This window comes from Vespa crabro, chromosome 6 (assembly GCF_910589235.1).
Source record: "Vespa crabro chromosome 6, iyVesCrab1.2, whole genome shotgun sequence".
NCBI lineage: Eukaryota > Metazoa > Arthropoda > Insecta > Hymenoptera > Vespidae > Vespa > Vespa crabro.
The window spans coordinates 3,089,339-3,115,292 of record NC_060960.1 but is presented as its reverse complement, the minus strand read 5'-3'; the positions used below and the strand labels follow the sequence as shown (position 1 = coordinate 3,115,292).

At 35.5% G+C, this 25,954-nt stretch overlaps 1 protein-coding gene across 1 annotated transcript in view; it reads right to left on the bottom strand.

The window, feature by feature from the left end:
• Positions 1-2,795: 2,795 nt before the first annotated feature.
• Positions 2,796-25,954, bottom strand: part of LOC124425039 (protein zerknuellt 1-like) — a 28,464-nt gene continuing 5,305 nt past the window's right edge. Inside the window, exons 2-4 of the mRNA XM_046964804.1 lie at positions 9,111-9,283; positions 5,146-5,349; positions 2,796-5,048 (exon numbers count right to left, since the gene is read on the bottom strand). Of these exons, the coding sequence (XP_046820760.1) occupies positions 4,290-5,048; positions 5,146-5,349; positions 9,111-9,283 (1,136 nt within the window). The 3' untranslated portion in view covers positions 2,796-4,289. The remainder of the gene's footprint in view (positions 5,049-5,145; positions 5,350-9,110; positions 9,284-25,954) is intronic.

Sequence of the window (25,954 nt, the reverse complement as noted above, 5' to 3'; positions counted from 1 at the left end):
AGGAGAAGAGGAAGTACAGATCGAGTTGAGTCCGGTCACCTGGCTTGGCACACGATCGACGAGCAAATCACGCAAAAGATAAAGAGCAACAGAAAGAGAGAAAAAGAGAGAGAATAAGAGAGAGAGAGAGAGAGAGAGAGAGAGAGAAGCTCGAAAGGCCCCCCGATAGTCGTTAACGTTTCCTTCTTCGGCACCCGAGGAATACGAACGTAAATTATTCTCGGGGATCGCGATTAGAGGTGGCCGGCCAACCACCTGCCGGATTCACGCACGAAGACTGCCAGGTATTAATAATCCAAGGATTTACGAGATTCACGATCGTCGACGATCTTCCTTCGTTAAGAAAAGAGACGCCTTCATTGTTGATCCTGAGTCTTTCCCTCCCCACTCGCTTTTTTTCCAGATTATTCTCCACCATTACCCTCGATCTATCAACACGAAGACTTTCAACGAACATGTTTGTAAATAGCTTACCCGGATTACTCGTTAGCTTTAAAGGTTATATTGCCATGAGATAGCGTTTGATCGATCCTATGATTTATACGAATATTATAATTACCATGTGATCTTTGTCTTTGAACTTTTTTGAATCCTTAATTGAACCTTCATTAGAATAGTGAAATAACTTATAGTCGAAATCGAGTTCATTTTAGTAATTTATATGTTTTCAGTCTGAAATAGAAAAAATATTATCCCACAAGTAATCAATTATTTCTATTCGATATCTATGAAAATTATAGTTTCGTAGGATGTTTAAAAATGAACGAGAAAAAAGGTTATAAGAAAATAAACTTACCTGAAGATTGCGTCATATGAATATAATCGGTAAAATATCTTTCGATGATCGTACATGAAGACTATCTTCGCGACGAAAGAAGTATCGGTCCATCGAACACAACGACGCTCCTTCCTACGTGAATAATAATATTACAGTGGGCTCGACGATGTGCACAATGGCCTTTTGTTGAGGAGGCGTCCAGTCGCGCGCGTAAACGCTGCGCATGCACGAACTAACACGCACGCGAAGCACATAAATCGTGCGACGAAGACGAACCCCGTCTTCCGCCATCTTTTCTTACTCCTACTCCTTCGCTTCGACTCTTTCCCACTTATAACCATTTCCTAACAATTTTTCATTCTTCGATATAAAAAATCCGGTAAATTATTTATTTTCTAAAATCTTTAATCAATAATAACGTGTCTTAGAAAAAAAAAAGCTTTTATTTTATTTTTACGAATTATTTTTCATAAATTTCAAATAATATACGTTCCGTACAGTAAATTTTCTAACTCTGATTATTTATAATCATTGTTAAAAATATCTGAATTACCGTGTTGCAACTCAAAAAGTTTTATTTACTTGGAATGATCGGACAGATTATTTCTTGCATCACCATATTGCGAGCGAATTTACAACGATTCCCTTTCATTTCTTTCTCCGTGTCACTATAGAATGAAATATCATTACTGATTGTAATATGTCATTGTCTAGTTAATAATGGAATATAAATTAAATTTCTCGAACAGTCTATATTTCTCTGTTCGATGAAACCGACAAGCTGAAACCGAATATCTTTTCGAAGCTTTTGTCTTCTCCCCTTTCTCGTTCGTCCTATCTCTCGCGGATGAAATGAATCAATCCGCGAGGGATCGTGCATCAATAAAGTTGTAAATGTTATTGCGAGTACGGAATGCGTTTCATGTCAATAATATCCCTACGATACATGATAAAGTCAACTTCTGTTGGTTTGTTTCACTACGGAAATAATACACCCGTGATTTATTAATTATTACTTCGATTCAAAGCTTATCGTACCAACGCAACGTAATGTTCCGCAGCTAATATACATATATTACATACATAAATACATATACGCACGCTGAGTCAGAAGTAACACAATACTCGTAGAACGTAGCATGAAAATAGAAATCTCATTAACTATCATTCTTAATTGGCATCAATATGAAGAAAATATCAATTAATTTCAATAATAATATTTATACGTATCGTAGGGTTTGTCTCGTATAAAAAATAAATAATAATAATAATAAATAATAATAACATGACATGTTGCAATAAGTTGGTCGAAAATCGGATATCAACTTGAAGTTAATGTCGTGTTTTCGAGGTGATATCGTAAGATTAAAAATAAATGTCGCCTTAAAGCGCATGAAAACAGAAAAAGAAAGAAAAAGGAATAAAAAAAATGTTCGATTTCGTTTAAAGTCCGCAATTCGGCACGGAGACACGAGCGAGCGCGGGTGCAATCGCCTCGTCGTAAATTACGACGAACTAGCGGAGCTCAGCGATAAACGTATAATTAACTAGGTACGCACGCGCGCTTTAAATTATTACGAATGAGACAGGGTAACCCACGTAGATACGTACAATCTACGTTTGTATGCGTATATGCACGCGCAAACTCGGCGGATTTGCGATTTCGCGCATTAACATAGCTTTGATATGATAACGCAAAAGAGGCGAACGAAAATTAATGAAAAAGAAGACAAAAAAGAACACAATAATGAAAACCACGTCGAAGGAATTTGTTTTACTTTCTGAAGAAACTAATTATTGTCATTAATAATAGTATTATTATTATTATTATTATTATTATTGTTATTATTATTATTATTAATAGTAGTAGTAGTAGTAGTAGTAGTAGCAGTATCATTATTATTATTATTATTATTATTATTATTATCATCACTGTGTGAAGTCGAAGCAGAGACGACTGAAATGAAAGTACTGAAATTTTTCGTGCAAAAATTTATCATATCCAGTATAAATATCGAAAAGTTCAAAGTGAACAATTAAGATCGTGACGTAATGTTTGCGCGCATTCAAGTAAATAATTTTTTTTTTCTCGAAATTATTGGTAGGATGAAGATTTTTTATGAAAAATTATTTCATCAAGATAATGGCGAGAAAAGGAGCACGAAGCAAAAATTTGTTCCGGATATAATATGGAGCCTGTGAATGAATGAAGAAGTGGATAAGGTCGTTAGGATAGAACGAGCAGCATAGTCTTGAGAATAAATTAATATATTTTTAATGGATATATGGTACGTACTATCTTGCATCCTGGATTTTATGGCATCGCTTTATTTTTCTCATTCTCTCTCTCTCTCTCTCTCTCTCTCTCTCTCTCTCTCTCTCTCTTTCTCTCTCTCTCCCTCTCTCCCCCTCGCTTCCCCACAACTTTCCACCGGCTAACGTTTACGCTCGATGTGAATGTGTGAATGAGGGTCAAAGGAAAACGCATCCCTTTCTGTATCCCTTTGTCGTTATCTTGGCTTATTGCGCCTGCCTAGATCTTTTATAAGTTCTTCTATTATATACATAGGTATACCAGGCGAAATCTCTATTGCTTTAAAATTTAAATAATATCCGCGATTCGACGAACACTTGCTTTTTATCAGCTACGTGAATTAAATAAAACGTGAATCCTCCGTTATTTTGGATCTAATTATATACATTAAATACACATGCTTGTCTTTCATTTCTATTTGTCTTTCTCTCTTTCTTTCTCTCTTGTATGGACACACACGCACACTCACATACGTACACGCATACGCACACGCATACACATAGCAGACGCGCACACATAATTTGAATTTTTCCTCTTTCCCTCATCCTTCCTTAATTATCTCTTCTTTTCTCACTATCACACGGCAAAGAACCACACATGCACGATTCACACTTTTATCTTCGGTAATATCGATCACGACATCGTTCCGATTATTGACCGAAGTCATTTCGAACTATCCATTCGTATTTTATTGCACATTCTCCTCTTCATTTATCTTTCACCTCGCATATGCCCTAAGCGAAAGATAAACTTCGTTCAAATCGGCGTCCACTCGCTGTAGATATGTCGTAACTGATATAGGCGTTGTTTTTTCTCTTTCTTCGCTTTGTCAAAGTAAATCGTTGTTGTTGGTCTATCCCTTAGGTGATATCGTGGAAACACGTTACAGACTCGTAACTCGTTTGAGAAGTTCTTTTTTTAATTTTTTTTTTCTTTTTTTATTTTATTATTCTTTCTCGATAGTCCCAGTCTTTGGAAGTTTGGAAGATTTACTGCAATCGCGAGAAGTCATCGAAGTTACCGATAAGTCCTGTATTCATTTGTAATTTTTGATAAACGTGTTTAATTATTCGAACAATCACGATATTTGGATTGAAAAAATATCGAAAGTCCAAAACCAACACGTCAACATTTCTTTTCATTCGACTTTGTTAAAAATGAACATACAGAAAATCGGACTAAACTATCGAAACGTCACTACGTCGTGGACGGCGAAGTGGGCACCGAAATAGGTGACGTTGGAGTACTTGACTCCCTTCCATTCGACAACGTAGGCGTGGAAGCTCGATGTTCATTCTGATTAATTACAGGTGTACTTGTCCTGTTATTGTTACCGAGTAGACTGTCGATAGAAAATGGATTCAGCCTTTTTCTCTCCTCGCGACCCTTCACGGACAAGTCTATACTGCTACTCTGAACGTCTTCCTCGCTACTTTGTTGCCTAATCAGTCGAGTAACGTTGTTATTGTTATTGTTGTTATTGTTGTTGTTACTATTATTCGCTGCCTGTCGGACCGCAGATATATTCACTAATTCCCGTCTTCGCTCGAGAAGGCTCAAACCCCAATGATGAATACCTTGTTGATGATTCAAATGATCCAGACTCAAAGACGAATTTGGATTTTGTGTATTGGTACTCGCGTGATTCGTGCTCTGTCTCTGATCTGTCTGATCGGTACTTCCATTAACCAATCTTGGATAAGACTCCCCGTCAACGGAACCGTCGGCTGCTGAATCAACTCTCTCACTTCCACTTTCGCTACAGGAATCCAAACCCCCAACAACGTCGATCTCTTCGTTAGCATCGTTACCAGAACCGGAGACGCTGCTACTCTCGTTGTTACCTAAATGTCCAAAGGAATTTCCAAGATGGCCGCTTAGAGAATTGCTACCTGACGCCGCCGCTGTTCGAGACTCCCACTCGGCTCTTAAAGTCGACAAGTCCACTGTTATACCCTGCAACAATTGAAACAAATTTTCGAAATGATTTTGAAACTCTTTCAGAAACCATTAGAAGATATTTAACAATTTCAATTATATCATTCTTGCCTACCTTAGCGGCAAGTTTTCGTTGTTGTCGCTCAAGAGCCTTCAACAATTTCTTTTGCCGCCTTTCACGTTCTTTCCTCCTCAATTCCTCGGGTGGTATTGGCTCACCGCTGCAACTCTGAGGATGAGCATTGTGTGCCGGCCTACCAGGTCCCTTTTTCGTATGTTCCTTTTTCCTCCACTTTGCTCTTCTATTTTGAAACCATACCTAAAACAGACAACAAGACGAGCTTGCAATCAACGACGAATCTTTTAATTTATTTCTACAGTTTGCAAATTTGCATACTTTGAACGATAAACCAGGCTCCCCTTTCCCCCACCTTTCTTTTTTCTTTAGTCTCAACAAAGATGCTCAGATTCAAAATTACAGGAGAAGAAGCAATGTCTGTCTCTTGCTGTTGGACGAAGGACCAACGACCCCCGAGGGTGTCCTGATACATCAAGAACACTAACCCTTTGCTCGTATTCGCGTGAATACTCGCGTAGCGTGAAGCACGATTTAGGGATGGCGTGCGGAGTCAACGTGTGCAAGAAGGGAGAGAGAAAGAGAGAGAGAAGGAGGGAGGCGGAAAGAGAACGAGATAGAGAGAAAGAGAGGAGAACAATAGAGAAGAGAGGAAGAGGAAACGAACAGGGCTCGCGTAGGCGGTCGGAGGAGAGGGATGAAGACATTAGTTGCGAGGGTTGGCCAGTACGTGGCGCTGCTCTCACACGCAACCAAAGATCAATAGCCCTCTTCGACCGCTGAAACACCTTCATCACGTCGTACGCCTTTATGACTTCTCCCGACCATCATCTCTAATCGTGCGTTCTCTCCTACAATTTGCTCAACAACGCTGGAATTTCAGGAACACCGGTTAAAACGTCCCCATAAATTTCCTGATGCCTTTTTCTTTCTCTCTTTCCTCTATTTTCTTCTAAAGGTAACCAAACAGGAAAATTCGTTTTCTGTTCAAACATAATTAATAGCACTATTAGCTAAAATTAATATTAAAACAATTCACAATATTTTATATCTCTTATACGTTTATTAATATATATATATATATATATACGTTTGTGTGTGTGTGTGTGTGTGTGTGTGGAATTAATTGATTAAGGAAGTTTAGCTATGAATAATATGTAATTAACAATTAATCAATACGAACGATCGATCGATCGATCCAACAAGAGTATGGATTATGTAAATTCATTTTACATTTCGCGTGAGTATGACGGGTACGACCGATAATTATCGGCACTTCCGTGCACACGAAGGAACGAAGAAGAGCATTAGGAGAAATCGGTATGGGTGCAGCTGTGGCTTGTTAAGAGTGATGCGTGGGAAAGCGTTAGCGTAAGGTTATTACCGTTACATGTCAGAAACTATCGCTTAACGATAACGTCTAACAAACTGTTCTACGACCAATCACACGTCAGGAAAATACCAGTGGCATCCTCTTTCGTGTTCCCCTACGTGGCGTTTATAGCTATCTTTGAATGATAACTTGGTATTTCCCTTCTAATCGTAAGATTATTGAAAGAAAAAAGGAAAAAAGAAAAGGATAAAAAGAGAAAACAAAAGTCTTCGTTTTTCAAATATAAAAATTATAGCGTTATATTAAATATATTACGATATACATAATATTTCGAAATAAATTACTGTAATATGAATTTTATATATGTATGTTGCATGATAAAAAGGGCGGAAAAAACGAAAATGAATCGTTTCAAATTCGTTGTACTATACACGAATCTTTTTACGTATCCTTCGTGAAGAGCTCCCGGTTTTGTCGATTCGACGATGTCATCCGCTTATCTCTCTACGTGACAATATTTTTTAAACGCTCATCCAAAAGCACCCGTATTTCGTGAGGTTATCTATTGCGGGGATCGAGTCTATCTAATCTAAAAGAACCGTTTCCCATCGCGGTGATGTCCCTTTCTCGAAGAGAGACGCACCGGCTGTGTGACACCGTGTCACCAGTTTAGGTTATCATCCACGATCTTTTTCTTTCTTTTTCTCTCACATACGGTCTCAGATTTATATTTGATAATCTTAGAGAGGAGAGTACAATTTTTTGCTATCGACTTGAAACCTAACAATTTTTCTTTATTCCTAATCGATTTCAATTTCGTATAAATCTTATTTTATTCTAAATTTTACTAACAATAAGAATATTTTTTAATTAATATAATGTTATCCTATTTCAACTTATGGTCATATTTGTTTTGAATATGTTTCTATCGATCGAGAAACGTATCCCTGTCAATATTTTTGGTAGAAGTCAAACGGAAGCTGCCCAAAGCGTGTCTAAGCGCGTAAATTTAAATATCCTTGTCGAAGAGGGCCCTCTTAGTTCGAGGGTAGCCTTTTGGCAGATCAGCCGTGAAATTAAGGGTCCACCCTAAGTTGGTTCTCTTCTCTGATGGAGAGATCGATAAGTCTCTTTGATAGAGAGAATGGAATGTTCAATATTTAATAACTTTTTATATGATTTTTATAACGATATAAAATTTCCTTTAAAAAAATTTCTTTCTAAGGTATAAAACTTTACAGTGAATATAAATTACATATTTCAGGATTTAGTTCACAAGTATGGGTTTTTTCATTTTAGATTAATTTGTATAAAAAAAAAATATCAAATAGCAATAAAAATACATGCAAAGCAAGAAGAAAAGAAAATATGATGGTGTTAACTCTTATGTACAATAATATAAATTATATATTTTATGGTACTATTAATCGACATAATTTTATTTCTAAATCTCTCTGTCTCTCTCTCTCTCTCTCTCTCTTTCTCTCTCTCTCTCTCTTTCTCTCTCTCTCTCTCTTTCTCCTTTGTAAAAAAGAAATTAATAATAAAAGATAATAATAAAAAATATTCACATATGCGGAAGAGAAAGAAACTTATGATAGAAAGATATAAATGACGTTGAAAAATCGAAAGTTACGAGCTCCCTTTCGTCGATAGGCTACCTTAAACATCCCGGGCTCGGTCATTATTTAAATAGAGACGATCGATTTGAAGAGGGACGAGGGTACGTTATACGAGATAGATCTCTTTCGGTTTAGCACCCTCGAACATATTTGACTGGGATTCGGGTTCTTTTCTTCAGAGGTAACCGCATTCAGAATGTAGCAGATGGACTAACTACCCCCATGAGAGAAAGAGAGAAAGAGAGATAGTCAGGCCAAGGGGCAAAGGTCGGTAACGCGGAGCCACCCCCGACGTCTGTTGAACATCAACCCTCGAAACACGATTCCGAAGTGACTTTAAATTCGTGCGTATCGCGACGACCGATCTCGAAGTGTAGTGTCTATAAACGAAAAATACGCCAACGTAAAGCGTTGTCGAATCGACGCTGCTCTCTTTCTTTCTCTATCTCCCTTCGCATTATGAAAATGGCCGAATAAAGTTACGTTTTCCTTACATCATAATTTCCCTTATACATACGTATCTAAAACGTCAACGATCCTTATTTATTCGAAAAGTATACGTTTTGTTTTCTTTCTTTTTAACCATTTGTTAAAACATTTTTATATTTGCGATCCTTAACAAATATCTATTTCATTTTACTTCTCTTAAAATGAACGAAATGAAAATTTGTCGTCCCTTGTTCAACAATTATCTTGAACAATAAAATGAAGTTATAAAATGGATCATCTCACGAGGAAGGAATTTCGGCACTCGGGTATTATCTATATTTTAAGACCGTTCGCAAAGTAGTATGCTTGTAGGTTACTTTACAAACTATATATCAAGCTTTAACGTTGATACGAGCTTAAAGACTTTGTATCCAAGCACGACACCTGCAGAAGAATATATTTTATCGTCGGTACTACCGGTGGTAAGAGGATCATCTTCAGAAAAAAAGTTGTCTTGGTATTCTGTTCAAACTAATAATCTTTAAAAGGAACAAAAAAAAGGAGAGCGGAGAGAGAGGGGAAAAAAACAGAAAGAAAGGAAGAAGGAATAAGGTACTCACAGCGACGCGGCTTTCTTTCAGTTCAAGTCTGACTGCCAGAGCTTCCCGCATAAATACATCGGGATAATGACTCGACAGGAAGGCTCGTTCCAATTCTTCCAGTTGCCAGCTATTAAAGTTAGTCCTGCTTCTTCGTCTTTTGCTACCACCTTCGTCGGATTCACCATCGCAGCCTGAAACGAGGAAAGAAGAAAATTGTTATCTTCAACATTATTGTTTCAACGCGCAAAAATCGATTGATTAAACGATCGAACACAACAAAGTGACATCTTTTCTAATCTCTTTTGTTTACAAACTGGACGATTATTGTTATTGAGAGCACAAGAACAAAAAGAAAAAAAAAGAAAAGAAAAGAAAAAAAATTGTTCCGATTACGATTTAAAAACATCATTAAATCAATTCATATCGTATCGTCTATCTCTCGTGTTTTATAAATAGATATATACAAAAATATATAAAAGATTAATATGTAATTTTCAAAATAATATTTTTGACGATTGCTATCATCGTAATGAATTCGGATGTTAAATATGAGATACGACCGATACGTCTAATATTAATTAGAGATGACAAAAAATATATAATCGAATCAATTTTTATCCAAAAAGAATTTATGAGAACGTTGACCCCGACAGGATATTTTCTCGTAGATGCTTACGGTGCTTCGAAAAGGTTTCGTCCACGAAAGACGTTTCGTGAGTCGCATGTTTGACTCAACTCGTGCTATGTCTGCCTTCCATAAACGTGGAAGACGTTCGAATCGAGAATCGAGGCTTATCTACAGGAAAATAGTCGGCAAACATGGAGCAACCATCATACCGATCTACCCTCTCTTCTACACTACCCTTACAAACCACCGACATCTAACTTCCTCTCTTTCTCTCTTTTTCTCTATTTGTGCAGATAAAGCGAAATACGAATCTGAAATCTCGACATATTGAATAAACATGGAATTTCAGTGATTTTATGAGAATGCTCCAGCATACGGTAGGTCCGTATCTTCCTCAGGGATCTGCCAGTCCCAGTGATCGTTTTGTCCTCTTTCCACCTTGTCGTACGGCGAATTTCTTTTATCCGTGCTCATATATATATATACATATGTATGCTAATATACCAGGGAACACACAGAATTGAATAAAAGATCGGAAATTATGATTGACTTGGCGATACTCGGCCGAGAGAGAATCCTTATCTTAATCGATATATAGACATCCATATATATTACATACATGTACATTTTACGTATATATACGTGTGCGTGTGTACGCGCGAGCAGGCACGTGTATATACCTACATATGGATATATAAAAATAAAGATGAAACGGCAAAGAAGGAGACGACGAAAGATCCTTTCTCTTCTAAACTCCAAGCTCGATCACGAAAATAGGTTCCATTACGAAACGAAACTCGTAGTATTATCGTTCGCCTTTATTGCGTGTTATGTTGAATATTCCGTTGAACAATAAATTTTTAGCATCCTCAATTGGTGCGTATCTAGTTCCTTTATTTTCTTATGAAAAATTTCAATCGGGTTTGACATAAATATCTATATCTAGATACTTATACCAAAGTCTTTAAATTCTCAAGCTATGGCGCCTCAGGTTTTATCTTTACGGGGAAAATGTTTCTAATTATGTATTCCAATGATGTCCACCGAAGTTACTTCTTCTTTTTCATTCAACGTCGCAACAATGATTTACGAAAGTTTATGATAGCTCAGTAATTATGTTAATCGAGATAGAAGACCACGTTCGTGAAAAGCATCGAACTAGTAAAGCGAAACGATCTCAAAGCAAATTCATGAATCTTTCCGTTAATAAAAGCGCGACACTCGTTTATCTATTCTTTATTACTCGCATTCCATAGCACCCTCTATTATTATCATCGAGGGTAATTACGAGAAAGCCGATAAACATTGTCGGGTGCATCGTTGGCGTTAAATAATTTATGAGATAACGAGTTAAACAATCTTCTGGTAATGGTCGTCTTCCCGTTCGGCCATTTTCCATGAGAGTTACCAGTCGACGTTCTACTCCTCGCAAATTATTTCTTCTCTTTTTGCTTTTATTCGAGAAAACGGAGAGGAAGTCGCTCGACGATGGGTAATACAGCCGGCGAATGATGGATCGGAGTGTATACATACGAATATAATGAATCGACTAATTTTGTAGTTATTTTCAAATACAACCACAAGGATATCAAATTTTAACGAATAAATTATTTTTTTCCCCTCTTTTTTCTTGTTTCCTAATATTCTTTCCTAGTAGCTATTGAATAAATAATCGAACCAATTAACGTATACAAATTACATCCTCTTCGATGTCGAAATTAATTTATCCCGAAAGAAACGTAATTCGTTAATTAATTAATACATTAATATCGTCCGAAATTTATATTATAGACATTATCAGAGAATCATAATCTACTTCGGAGTATTATTATCAAAGATATCATTTGAAGAAATGGCCAACGAAATTTATAATACATTACGAAGTATCGTATTCACTTAAAAATAGCGGAAAGTTATCGGCGGAAAATAATAAGGAACGTTGGTGACACGAGATCCCGATGATTTCACGAGGAAAGGATTCAATTTTGGTTCGTCGAATTAAAAGGAACGAGTCAAATCTTTGCTAGTGTTTCATTCTCCGTAGCTTTGCAATCCACAGTTTTACGATGTCATTCGTTTCGGAGTATCTCTCTTACTTTCCCAAAATTCCTCTCCTTTTCATATAGCTCGCCGCCATTTCCGCGAACACGCTGAAGCCTTATCGTACAAAAAGAAAGAAAGAGAGAGAGAGAGAGAAAGAGAGAGAAAGAGAGAAAGAGAGATAGAGAATAAATTCGCTCGTTAAACCGACGAACGAGCAAGTTCATCGAAGAAATTGCTAAAGTTCTCGCGTTTCGGCCAAGTTTCGGCCAAGTTTCGTTTCGTGACCGCGAGAAACTGTGATTTATCGACTCTTTGACTGATACTCATCCTTCTCGTCCTTTCCTTTTAAAAGACCGTTTAATTATTGGTAGAAGATACTTCTCAAGTCAACATCTCCTTTCCCACCAGCTATCAGAGATCTAATACTATTCGTAATCTCAATCGAAAGTTAATATTTGTTGACCTTTAACGTATTTTTCGTTTGTTCAAAAATGATCAATGCTAATTTATTCACTGATGTTATCCATCGAATTGTATAATCTTAAATTTATTAATAGATAAAAAATATGATGAATTATTCTAAATTCAATAATTAAAATGAGGAATTTCAAATTTTACCCGCGAAAAAATATTTCCTCATGTACTTTATTAAATTTATTACAAAACATATATCAATAATTTAAAACGTTTCAAAAGAAAGGTCAATGTCTATTTTGAAAAAATGATTTCTTATTTGTATATAATATTCGAATTTAATGAATAGCTTTAGAACGTAGACACATACATCGGCCAATTAAGATCTAACATCTACGTAAAATCTTATAGGTAAAGTGAACGTATGCTGAACATCGCCGAAAGGAAGAAAAAAATTATCGAGTCGCTCATTAATCAACGTAATTAGATACGATTTATCCCGAGGCGTTTTGCTCGAACCAAGGTAACCGAGACCAGAATGGATATCGATCGAATCTCTTCGTTATTGATAATCCGTAATTCATAATAAGTACTCAACCGGATCTCGTGCACAGTGGCAGCATGAAGGATTATCCCATTCAGTAAAGACTCGTCTTCGCAAATCCGGTGTACGCACACGTTCGTTCAAATTTTCTTTACGTTAAATCGGAAGATGTCGCTTCCTTCAATAGAATTAATAATTTCGAAATCTTATATTTTATCAATTTTTAATGTTTCGAATAAATATATAATTAATCTTCTACAACTTCACTTTTTCATGTCTAAAAAAGAAAGAAGAACGATAGATACTATGTGAAATATATACTAAAATAACTGCACTATATCGAATATAATTTGTACTTAGAGGTAACATTAACTTTCTCACATGTACTGATCGTTGATTCAAAGAATTTGATGATAAAGAAAAAGAAATAGGATTTCAAAAATATCTGTATGAACGTGTTTCTTAAGAATTATACGGATTTATAAAGGATTAACGTTATACAGAAATAGTTAAATAAAACACGTTGACGTATAAATAAGATCATACACGTTAAATTTAGTTGAAGAAGGCTGACATGATAATAATATGAATATAAAAATTCATATGTCTTGCGAATGTGAATTCGTTAACTACAAAAATGTACGAAAGAGATTATATCAGGATGTTTCTGAGTATGATCGTCAAAAAGATTTCAACGAATTCTCATATTGAAATATATTTTCTTTTACTTCGTGCATCCAGACGAAGATGTCGAGTAATAAAAGGAAGAACAGAACGATATTCGCGTAGGGTCGCGTGTGTCGTTAAGGGAGCCAACGCTGTGGTAACGTATCATCATACGATTATACCACGCGAAAAACGCGGCACGTCGTCGCGTATTAACTACTCGCCTTATTTTGTTCTGGCATGCAACGGGCGAGTATCCACCTACAAGGTGCAATCATAAATTCATTTTCTTCATCAAGTTTTCTATTTCAATTTTTTTCAAAAAATTTTTGAAACCCTAAGTTATAACGAAGCTCTCGATTAAATCATTAAAAAAAATATATTAAATGAATTTAATTTAACCAAAATAATGAAATCACAATAACTATCTCTCCTTAACTCTGTTTCATTAAAACTTCAAGAAAAAAAAAACAAAACATATCAACTCTCATTCAACCATACAATTAAATCGTTCTTCCTAATTATCTTATAAGCTTCATGAATATGCAATAAAATGAATAAGACATTGGAAAGAAGACAAGCGAGTTGAGAAGTAAGGATGAACTTCATAACATGGTTCGATTCACATCCCAGATACGTCGTCTTTGAAGACAGCGAAACTTTGGTGGTGATGGTGGTTGTACTAGTTGTGGCAGGTTTCAGGCAAACTGCGAAATGGCGTGCTCGCTTAAGGCATTTAATGAGCCTCCTCGTCTTTACGCATTTATATATATATATATATATATATATATATGTGTGTGTGTGTGTGTGTGTGTGTGTGTGTGTGTTATATTGATATACACTGAGAGAGATGCGCTTATACATACGCACATATGCACATACGCATATACGCATAAACTCAAACATGGATAAGAATGATAGGTACGCGTGCGGATACACTTACGCATATCCGAAATAACGTGCAATTAAATTGAAATTATAGCCGAGCGGCATATCGACGAACGCTTTCGCCTTTTACGTGCTATCTTGACGTCCTTTTGACAGGAACAACCGGTCCGCGGCTTGTGTGTGCGCGAGTGTACGCTCAAAAAGGGAAAGGGACGTATCGGAAATGGCAAGGTGCCCTTTAATCGTTTGTACGGCTCTTCGTGCGTAATACGAGAAACTCGAGTATATTTTTATGGTTTTACGCTGGTTTTACGACATCACGCTCAGCTAACATAAGACATAAAATGATAACTTAAAAAGAAAGAATCGAGGAAGCTTCAGAATAAGAAATGAAAATTAATGCAACAGAAAGATAATCATAATGATACGTCAAATTTTCATGAGACCGAACTATATTCCTGTAATACTTTTTATAATAAATCCCTTTTATAATTATAGCCGACGAGATCTAATTTTTTTGCGGGAGTAAATTGAATACGATTTTATTTTTCGTTTTACGTTCCGGAGTTGATTTTTGAATTCTCAACGTATGTAGCTTGCAGACAATGAATTACAGAGTGAGTAGAACAAAAAGAAAAAGAAAGAAAATAAATAAAAGAAGAAGAATAAAAATTTCAATGTAATATGATTTCTGAGAGAAATTATATTATACGTTCACATTCTGCGTTTTCTCTCTCACGCACTACTATGTTGCTGCCTTCTCTGATTACGCGCCGGCCAAAAACCGAATTGAGTTGTGAATGCAACTTTTAATGAAAGAACCCTGATGGACTGTCCGGACGTTTCTGGCCGGTATAACATGCAATTAAATTGTAATTACAACGCGGCCCGGGCCCAACGCGTCAAGAACGCCGAATATTTCCATACGCACTTCAAACTCCGCCTCTTCTTCCTCATTCTCTTTCTATCTATCTCTTTTTTCCTTCCTCGTTTCCTTTTATTTTCAACCGACAGGACGTTATATTTTTTGACACGTTCATAATGACATCGAATTATAATATGAAAGTTGATAAACACAAATCAATTTTTTCCGTCACGAAGAAACACTAATCGATAATATTTTCTTTATTAAAATCAACATCCTTCTCCATTCATTCGTATGGTTTTAATTAACTCTGGACAGACGAAATCTGCATGGCACGATCTAATTTCTAGCTTCTCTAATTTACCGACGATTTTGCAGAGACGTTAACGGCATTTACGAGCAATGTAATTCAGAAGTGAATTCGAGTTTCGTAATCATGGTCTCGCAGAGCAAAAGCTGGACGAGCGACTTCCAGAACGCAACCCCCCCATTTAGAGGGTAGTCTCTTGTTAAGTGAGAGTCAACGACGTCATTAGCGTTAGGAACGACATCCTGACACCCTTGAGACCGGCACTTTCTACCTGGAACATCGTACACGAACTTTCCAGGTGCTCTTCCTCCTGTTACCATAAACAATCTTTCATGACGATACGTGTATATATACATACACTTATATGCACTTAGAATATTTTTGTTCGGGAATATTTATCGGAAAATCGTAAAGATTGTCATTTCTACTTTTTAATGAAATTATACTGAATAATAATCTCCAACATGATAACTTTATCATATTATTTATATATTATTCAACATGATAAATTTTATCATATTATCATATTATTTTATCATAGTATTAGAAGCAAATCCTAAAACACGTTTGATACCTTGAGGACGATAAATATTCAATAAATAGAGATTACCAATCGTATTTTATCCTAGAAACATTTGGTACATCGAATTGTTACACGTAGGTAGGTGTAAATATATTACTTGATGGTATAGAGCAAGAGCTCACTATTATCGACTCGAGAAATTAATATTGCTGGAGCGCGATGAATCAATGTTGAAGGGGAGTACAATAGAAGGGATAATATAGCAATACGAGAGAGAATTAGCACAGAATGCATCCCACGCTACGATACCACACAAAGGTTAATGCATTCGATCTTACATGAGGATTTTCTTTGTTCGAATTATTTTCATACTTTTCCATTTTCGAAGATAAAACTTACAAAGAAAATTAAAATTTTTATTTTACGAGAAGTTTTTCAGAAAATTATTAAAATATCGGTCTTTCTAATCGGTAAAGAACGAATCCGATGATTTAATAAATATCATAAATATAACTAATTGAAATAAAACAAGTAAAGATGAGAGATATCTCTTTCCAAGTAAACCTACTTAATAATATTTTTTCGAAAACAATTTCTAAACGACCTCTATATATTCCTCCCTCACCCCTTTTCCATATATATATATATATATATATATATATATATATATATATCTTTTTTTAAGATCATTAATACGAACTTAATTATAGAAACATTTAATGAATGGAAGACCAATTCTCTGTGTATTAAAATCTTCCTGCAGAGAAATACGATCCACCCTCTTTATTTTTCTCTCTCTTTCTCATACATATACACAATCGGTAGCCCGACTTTCCAACGATGCGCGAGAAGGTAGGACCCAAGAAAAGGGGGTTAATAAAGTAATTTAACCGACGCGAGAGAGTGATAAAAGACACGAAATAGAACGGAGAAAGGGTGGTAAGGTGCTCGCTTGCCAATGTGAGAAGGAGAAAGAGAAGAGATGGAGGGAGGAATGAACAAGATTATTAAGCTGTAAGGCGTTAACTGGCATAAGGCGTCGGTAGGTGGATACGTTGCTTGCGTGCCAGACTGACTGCATTTGCATCTAGACGCCATCAATCCTCCTGACGCCCGGTTATACTCCCTCCACCATCCCTTCAGCAATCCTGCGGGGCCCTTCTCTTAGAGTCCTTTTCTCTCTTTCTCTCTTTATCTCTTTCTCCCTCTCTTTCTCTTTTTCTCTATCTATCTTTCTCCGTCTGTATTCTTCTTTTCTTTCTTTCTTTCTTTCTTTCTTTCTTTCTTTCTTTCTATCTTACTTTCCTCACGTTGCCCCAGGTTACACGTTCTCGTCTCTTCGACCCTGACGAGAACCGAATTAAATATCCTTCTCTCTTCTTTTTTTATCTCCATTTTAATCTCTTTCTCTTTCTTTCTCTCACTCTCTTTTTCCGCAATAATAGACACTCTTTCTCTCTCTCTCTCTCTCTCTCTCTCTCTCTCTCTCTCTCTCTCTCTGTCTCTCTTTCTCATCCAATCGTTCCTAACGTCAAGAAAGTTGAATTTAGAAAAAATATAAAAATTTTAGTAGAATCGTGTAATGCGTCTAACTCTTTTACAATACTTAACGAATTTTTTTGTGGTGAAGTAATCAAAATATATCACAATAAGTTGACGCTAATTTTCAATTACTTCGCTCTGATAATGGAAAGTTTTTTAATAATGTTTTTGTCAATAATTGATATCATTTATTATTTAAAACGTTCTTCTTATGTAGATAAGCGCCTTAAGAAGTCTCGTTTTCATAAATTCATAAGATTATCAGAGTTGTTTTGTTTATTACAAATTTTTGCTACGTTTTCTTTTCCTGCATTTTTTGCACAAGTATTGAAAAATTTTCTAAATAAAGATACAACGTGTTACAAAACAAAGGAAGAAGAAAGAATATGTCAATGGGTCATAATTAAAATTGTAAGATGGATCGAGTCGATAGTAAAAGCAAAACGATATATTCCTGACAGGTGCAATAAAGAGTGGTCAAAAAACGAACATCACTCACGATACTTTTAATTCCTCTTAATGAATACCTTCGATATCTTATTATGTCTTTAAAATCGCGATGCGGGTAAACATTTCTTTTTTCTTAACTTGTCATACCACTTACTATACGTTTCAGACGAACGATTATCAATCATTATATTTGTATGCGAACAAATGCACATAAAACACGGTGACTCCTATACGATCGGCCTTAAATGTTAGTTACGGTTCATTTTTCTTTTTCTTATTTTATTACCCAGTTTTACGTAGATCAGCAGCAGCGTCATTACATTATCACGATCGTATAACACTGTTCGTATTCGATATTAAATATACAACATATGTAAATACGTTGACATAATGGTTCCATGAATAAGGCTTATAGAATGAAAAACGATGACCTCGACAGATAAAACTAGACAAGAAAGAAAGAAAGAATGAATGAAAGAAAGCGATATCGAGAAATAATGTCGGATATTGGTTCATGGTACAATTTGACTGGTTGCCTTCAAATTCCCATATTTTTTTTCTTTTTTACTTTTTTTCATGTCAAATTTCATTGAAATTATTGCATACAAGTTAAAAGAAATTTAACAATTTTCATCATAATTACTTAATAATCCTATCTGAGGACTCATTCGATAGGTCGAGTAAATTCTTTAAATGACATATATATATATATATATATATATATATATATATACATATATATATATACTAAGATATAAAACGCAGTATCGCGTCTCGCAGATCGATCTGAAAAAACTCTTGGATGTTTCTCGGATGCAAAAGGTTGAAAAAATAAAAGAAAGGAACGAAAGATGGGGAGAAGGTAGTAGTCCCACGGCAATGTAACAGTCCCAGCAGCATCAGCAGCAGCAGCAACAACAGTGGTAGGAGCAACAGCAGCAGCAGCAGCAATAGCAACAGCAGCTCGTCGAACGGGCTGGCTAAGGAAGGCAACGTAAAAGGTCTTCGCATAATACGGGTAGCCCTGGAATCGACGGGCTGCCATCCGATAAGGAGGTTTTCAGATACGATCTACAAGCAGGCTGGTTAATTATATATTAATACCTTCGCGTGCAATCCTTGGCTGCGTATGGTCGACGTTAAGGGACGAGTGAGACGAGATCTCTCTCTTTCTCTCCCTCTTTTTCTCTCTCTCTCTCTCTTTCTCTCTCTTTCTCTCTTTTACTCCTTCCCTCTCTCTCCTTCTTTCTCCCTCTTTCTTTTACTCTTTCTCTTTCTCTCACAACATCGTCTAACCTTTGAAATAAAAGGAGAAAGAGAAAAAGATGGCTGGAGGGTGTCGAGAAAACTGGCAATGGCGAAAAGGGTCTATCCAAGAAGAGGACCGTTCCTGGCATGCCTCTCTTACATTTTTCGAGCGTAAAATTGAGACGTCGTTACTCGCTGGCCAACACACGCGAAAAACGCAAGGCACACGCGAGACTCTAAGAAAGAGTGAGATAGAATATCTCTTTGATCACGAAGATCGTTTCCTTAGTTTCTCCCCCTTCTTCTCTCTTTCTATCGACTCTAGGAAAGATCGATTTCGACCTCTCGATTGAAGAACTCGATCACGCTCGATCATTTGCCTTTCATGATGAATCGCCTTCGGGATCCGGTTTATTGAACGCCGCTAATATTAATCCTTTCCAAAACGTTTTTTAACTACGAACGATTCTTTTATTTTTTTATTCCTTTTCTTTCTTTTTTCTTTCTTTTTATTTTTGCGGAAGATCGAACGTCGATGAGACTGTTAAACGTTTCCAAACTGTATCGAATCGACGATATCGCGAAGAGAAATACGGTGCGTTCGGTTCTTCCCATTTTAACGGTCAAAAAAGCCGGTCTCTTTTTACGTGTCCTGGTGGAATAAAAATTAACGACATTCCTGACAGCATAATTTGTACCGCTCAACCTCAATTAAAACACAGTGTTTTCTTTTATCTATCATATTTTAATATCCTCGCCACTTAGCATGCACCCGTATGCATAATGTACGAACTACCGTGGTAACCCAGGACCAGTCTTATTTCCACTTTGAAATTTCGTTCAACCAAAAGCTATGCGCTGAAACGGACGAAAACACGTTGTAAATCTTTGACCGGCTAATTCGACTACTCCGACACTCGTAAAACGTCATTATTTGCTCGGCCACTAATAATTTTTTTCTTTTTTCTTTTTTTACAACGATATTCTCTCTCCCTCTCTCTTTCTCTCTCTTTCTCTCTCTCACTCTCTCTCACTCTCTCTCTCTCTCTCTCTCATCCTCTCCGACATCCGCGGCGTTACGATCGAATTAAGTATCATCACGCTATAAGCCGACAAAGTTCTCGCTTTAATTAATTTTCACGAAACAAAACAATACACGTTCGTTAGAGATTGTTGAATTATCTACACCGGTGCTACTTCTTCGTCACGAAACGTTGTTCAACCTACCTTGAATGTTAATAATAATAACAATAATAACAATAATAACAATAATAACCAGAAGAAAGTTCGATGCAGAAGCACAGCTTCGTTCGAAAGTTTAATATCTTCCTCAAAACATATCAATCACCATTACACTCTTTGATAAACGATAATTATATACATGTGCATGTGTATGTGTGTATATATATATGTATATATTTAAACTCAAATGTATACACGACGATAGTAATGTCAAAGTCAGTTAAGTTAGCAAGCACCTTTTCAATATGATATTTGCGAGCCAACTCGAAGCCCGCCAGCTGAATTTATCGTGATCTCTATCGAACTGCTATTCGAACATGAAAGCTAAGGCGTTTCTGTGAATAGTAGGAATTATTTTTATTATCGTTTTTTATCTACCATGATAATAAGGGTTCGACGTATTCGATACGATTGTACCTAATAACGTGTTACTCGTTAAGAGAACCGACAATGTTAATTTTTATGCGGCGGATCACGCCTACCGGAAGAATATTTATTGGGTACATTTCGTAATGTTAGAAACAATTTTAATATGTGGAATTAAAAGATGATCTTAAATCGAAGGTAACCGTCATTACTTCCTCCTGAAATATATCTAATAACTGAATGAATTTTCTTGGATCGATCGTTAATTAAGAATTCCTTGGGCGCGAATTTATCAAGGAAGGAATAATTCCTTCGTCGGCTCGTGCTCGATCGCGTTTTGCCGCCAATAAAAAAAGAGAAATTGCATGCCGTGAACACGGCCCTCACGCGCACAACCCTTTCCCTTTTTCCCTCTTTCTCCCTCTTTCTCTCTCTTTCTTTCGCTTACTTGCTTACTCGCTCACAACCCCTAATTACTAACCACGGGTTGTTACTCTTGCGGCATGTCATTTGCCCTACGATATTATACTCCCGTCGTCGCGTGAGATCTCCGACGGATCTTTTCCAGGCTTAGTCGGCCGATTGTTTTAAACGACCGATTGGAATCGAATTCCCTTTCGTCTTTATTCGCGCCTACGATTATTATCTTTCTATTCTCGTACTCGTCTTTACGTATTCTCACATGCCCAGGGTATTTATTGAAAAATAACGTATCTCTATTCTATTCGATTTTTATCAGAATAATATTAAATGATATAGTTAAAAAATACTGTGAAGTACGTCCCTACGTAACTCTCTCTCTCTCTCTCTCTCTCTCTCTCTCTCTCTCTCTCTCTCTCTCTCTCTCTCTTTCCTTTTTTCTATGAGAATTATTACAATTTCAGTAGAATTACTTACAACGAAACATACATTATTATGATTATTTTCACTTTTATATAAAAAATAACGAAAACATCAAGCAATAACTATAAATTTTGTAAATTTCACATTGTATTGCGTAAATATTGAAAATGTTATAAAGGATTATCGGTTATGTCGACGATACTGAAACTAATTTGTGACATCAAATTGATCATAGATTTCTTTGAAGAGGATTTAACTCACGGCCTATCTTGACTTTTATCCTTAAAGGTGAGTTACAGTTGAACACAAGCGAGATATTTTCTACCTGGTTTAATAATTTTAATTATACGCTACCCTAAGCGAGATAAGAACATCGAGTAAGTATATTTCTAGATAGACAGATAGATTATGTGGCGTAAATTAATTTCCTATGGCTAACCTTTCTAAGCGATTCGACTGGCGTCAACGATTAAGTTAATTATATATCATTGTAAGAAAAAAACTCGAACGAGGTAAACGAAAAATATCTTTAATTTCATTATGCTTCAATTTTCTTCAAAATTTTCGAAAAAAAGATAAGGACTAATATTCTATATGTAGTAAAATTATCAACAAGATTAATCGTTTTCAGAAGCACTGTAACATGAATTTTAATTCTCTCGTTTTTCGCCTTGAGTTCTAAAAAATTAAATGTCTCTGTAGTGAGATAAACTCGAGTCAATTTATATGAACATGATAAAGTACAACTAGGTAAATTGAATATTTTTCTTTTTTTTCTCTCTTTTATTCTTTTATTTTTTTTTTTTTTTGAAAAATCTTCTAATTGATGTGCAATTACGCACGACTCGGTTAACGTAAGAAAAGTTAATTATAAATCATAAAGCAAATATATAATTTGTAATAAGATAATAATAAGATAAGAAAAAGAAGGAAAAACTAATTGAACCAATCGTTTAGTGGATCAATTCTTTGGAATTTTTCAAGAGAAGATGAAAGATATACAATTGAGAGGAAGAGAGCAAAATGTAGAACAATAAAAAATGAAAAGAAAAAACGAAGAGGGAAAAAAAAAGAAAAAAAAGAGAAAGAAAAAGAGAAATATCATGTCTATGAGAGGTCGGAAGAGTGTCTGCTTCGACGCACAGCGAGCGGTAATCCGACAGAGGCTAATTAATGCTCGTTACGCAAGAGGCGGCGGGACGATTAGGGCCGATGCAATAAATAACAATTTTAATTATCAGTGAGCGTGGCAAGCAGAGTGAGCCGTTGGCGAAATTTTACCGGCGATTTCACATGAAATTCGTAGAGTTCTCGCTCGAGCGCGTATGTATCTACGTGTATACACATATGTGTATGTGTGTGTGTGTGTGTGCGTCTGTCTGTCTGTCTGTGTTGAAGAAGACATGATGATAAGCGACAAGCGATTCGCGTCCATTTAACAGAATCATTTGTAAGGTTCTCGTAGAGCGACGTACGAATCCACGAAACAGACGACGTAATTGCTTAGCGGCTTCTCTTAATCGTGCAAAGGGCTCCTTTAGGACAAGTTAGAGAAATAATCCTTGCCTGTCCTACCATACACAATACAGGTTGAATAGTATAACTTGTTACGAGTTCATGTTTCGTTAAATAATGAAGATTTAAATAGAAACATTTAATATACCTGAGTGATTCAAAAATGCAATTCAAACAAGTATTATAAAGTATGTTACTTTTGGAATATACAATAATAAAATTCACCTTTTGTATGTTGAAATAATTTAACATATATATATTATTTTATATAATTTTATATAATTACAAAATATAATACACGTATTATTTAAATAGATACATTATTATATAAAAAATATACAAAGTATGATGTTTCCATAGACCGGTAACTAAACTCTATGATTAGATTAAACTCTATGATTAGATTTATTTTACTACACAATTTTTAAATCCTGATAACTTAATGCACCCCAATCAACTTTTATGATTTAAACAAATCATTATTCTAGATGATAGATCCTTCTAAAAATTGTGCTTCTTGTCTTTCGAACTCAGTTTATGTATACCATATGTACCATGATCCTTTATCCTCATTATTAATTATCTTTAACAGATCTATGAAACTAACGGATCAAGTAATAAATATAAAAGTTGACAACATACGACCGACAGGTGTCCTTTTCAGAGAGATAATCGGTATCTTTTAGTATACCTTTTACAAATGATTTCGTTAAATCGAAATATTATCGTAATCTTCGTATGAGCCACACGTTTCGCCTAAGGCTAAATTTCACCAAGTTCCTTTTTGAAAAACATAATAAATGTCTCTACGTGTGTTGATTTAGATGTATCGAAACAAATAGAGAGACAACAAATACGTTGACATTAATTACCTCATCGATTTTGTCTTCATCGAATTTACAATCAAATTGATTATAAACTTGTCGAATGTGTTAATTTCATTTACGGTTACCAAATGCTGATATTTTATGAGAATCTTAGCATCAGCATGTACGCTAACAAATATTTGTTGTCTTTTTAATGTAAATTACCATTTGTTCTTTGTTTTCTTACCTTAAGTCACAATCATTTCTTTCTTTCCAATTTTTTTTCGTTTAGATGAGATACGAATGCAAATGTTAACACTATGAAATCCGTTTCTTCCTGAATAATATAGAACCGTTCGTTTGCAGGGTAATTTTTATTTATCACCGTCCCATTTTCCATATCTTATTTTAATCATACAAAATAACGGAAAATTTTTTAATAACTAACACATTTATTACACATATAGCATGTCTCTAATTTGTTCGAATAATAGTTCTGCATACTCCATTCCTTATCACAAGGTATGTATGTTCCTACATTGTTTTCTACATAAGATATCCTCGACTGTAAGATATTACCAGGTTATTGTCAGCCATTAGTATACGCTCGTTAGTACATGTATTTTTAACGTAGCTCACCTTTTATCGTACCGACTATCGTAAATGGAAAGGAAAAGACATGCTAACGAAGCGGATAATGGTAAAACCGCCCGTTTTGGCCCAATAATTGTTTTTTTCGCATACTTGAACAAAATATGTATTACATTCTTCTTTTTCACTCGTAAAGCCCCCTCCATCAAAAAATAAAATATATAATTAACGAGCTGTCGTTGAAATATTTTTCTTCTCGCTAAAATAAGTATGATGATGATGATAATAACAATAATAACGATAATAACTGTAATTATTTATATTATTATCGATAGATCTCTCGATCGTCTTAGAATGATCGTGATAAACGACAAACGATTCCTAGACGTTCAAGTTGCGAACCGCTAGACAGCCGCAAACGGGAATTCATGATAAATGCTTCTACCGTAATTACTTTTCCGACAAGACAGCTTTTTCCAGAAATACGTCTTCTCTCATTTCCTCTTTTTCTTTTTCTCTTTTACACCAAAGTTTCCGGTGTATTACTCGCATCACTAACATCGACGGAATATCTTTTCAATTCGGAGTACCTAAATATCTATCTATTGATAACCCCGTTAATGTAATGTTTGAATTCGAGAAATATTCAAAATACGAGACTTAAAATAATCCAATGATTTCTTTCCCCTCAAGATTTCACTTTCGTAAAAAGGAATAAAAATATATCCAATATTCATATTCCAACTACCATCATCTTCTTCGCCATATTTTCTATTACAATTAGATAATGCTGTTTTGTTAATATTTATATATCTTTCGTATCTCCTCGTAAAGTTTGTCCGACTTTAATTGGTCGTTGTTGCGAACAAATTTCTGAAATAATGTTACCCAAGAAGAAATTATATTCTGACGGTAAGAGAGAAGGTGAAACAAAAAAAGAGAGAGACAAAGAGAAAGAGAGAGAGAAAGAGAGAGAGAGATAGAGAGAGTCGGCACGAGTCGCTGAATTTGCGGGAGAAATAACTCGAAAAGTAATAAAAGGGAGATTCCTATCGTCCAAGACAATTAGCGGAGCATATAAATATGACGTATTTATAGTCTGTCAGCCGTATCTTACTCGCTTCATTCTTCTTTTTCTTGTTCTCCTCTTCTTCCTTCTTTTCTTTCGTTTCTACCTCCTTCTTCTCGCCGACTAACCTCGCGCCATTATCGTAATTCAAACTATTTAATTAATGTTTTCCCCCTACTGAGAACGAAGAGATACGAAAGAATCGAAGACAAATAAATCATAATAAAGATATGATATAATAGTACGAAAAAATTTCCTCGTGACGTAACTATTTTTATTAGTGTTTTTGACGATTCTATGGGTAGATAT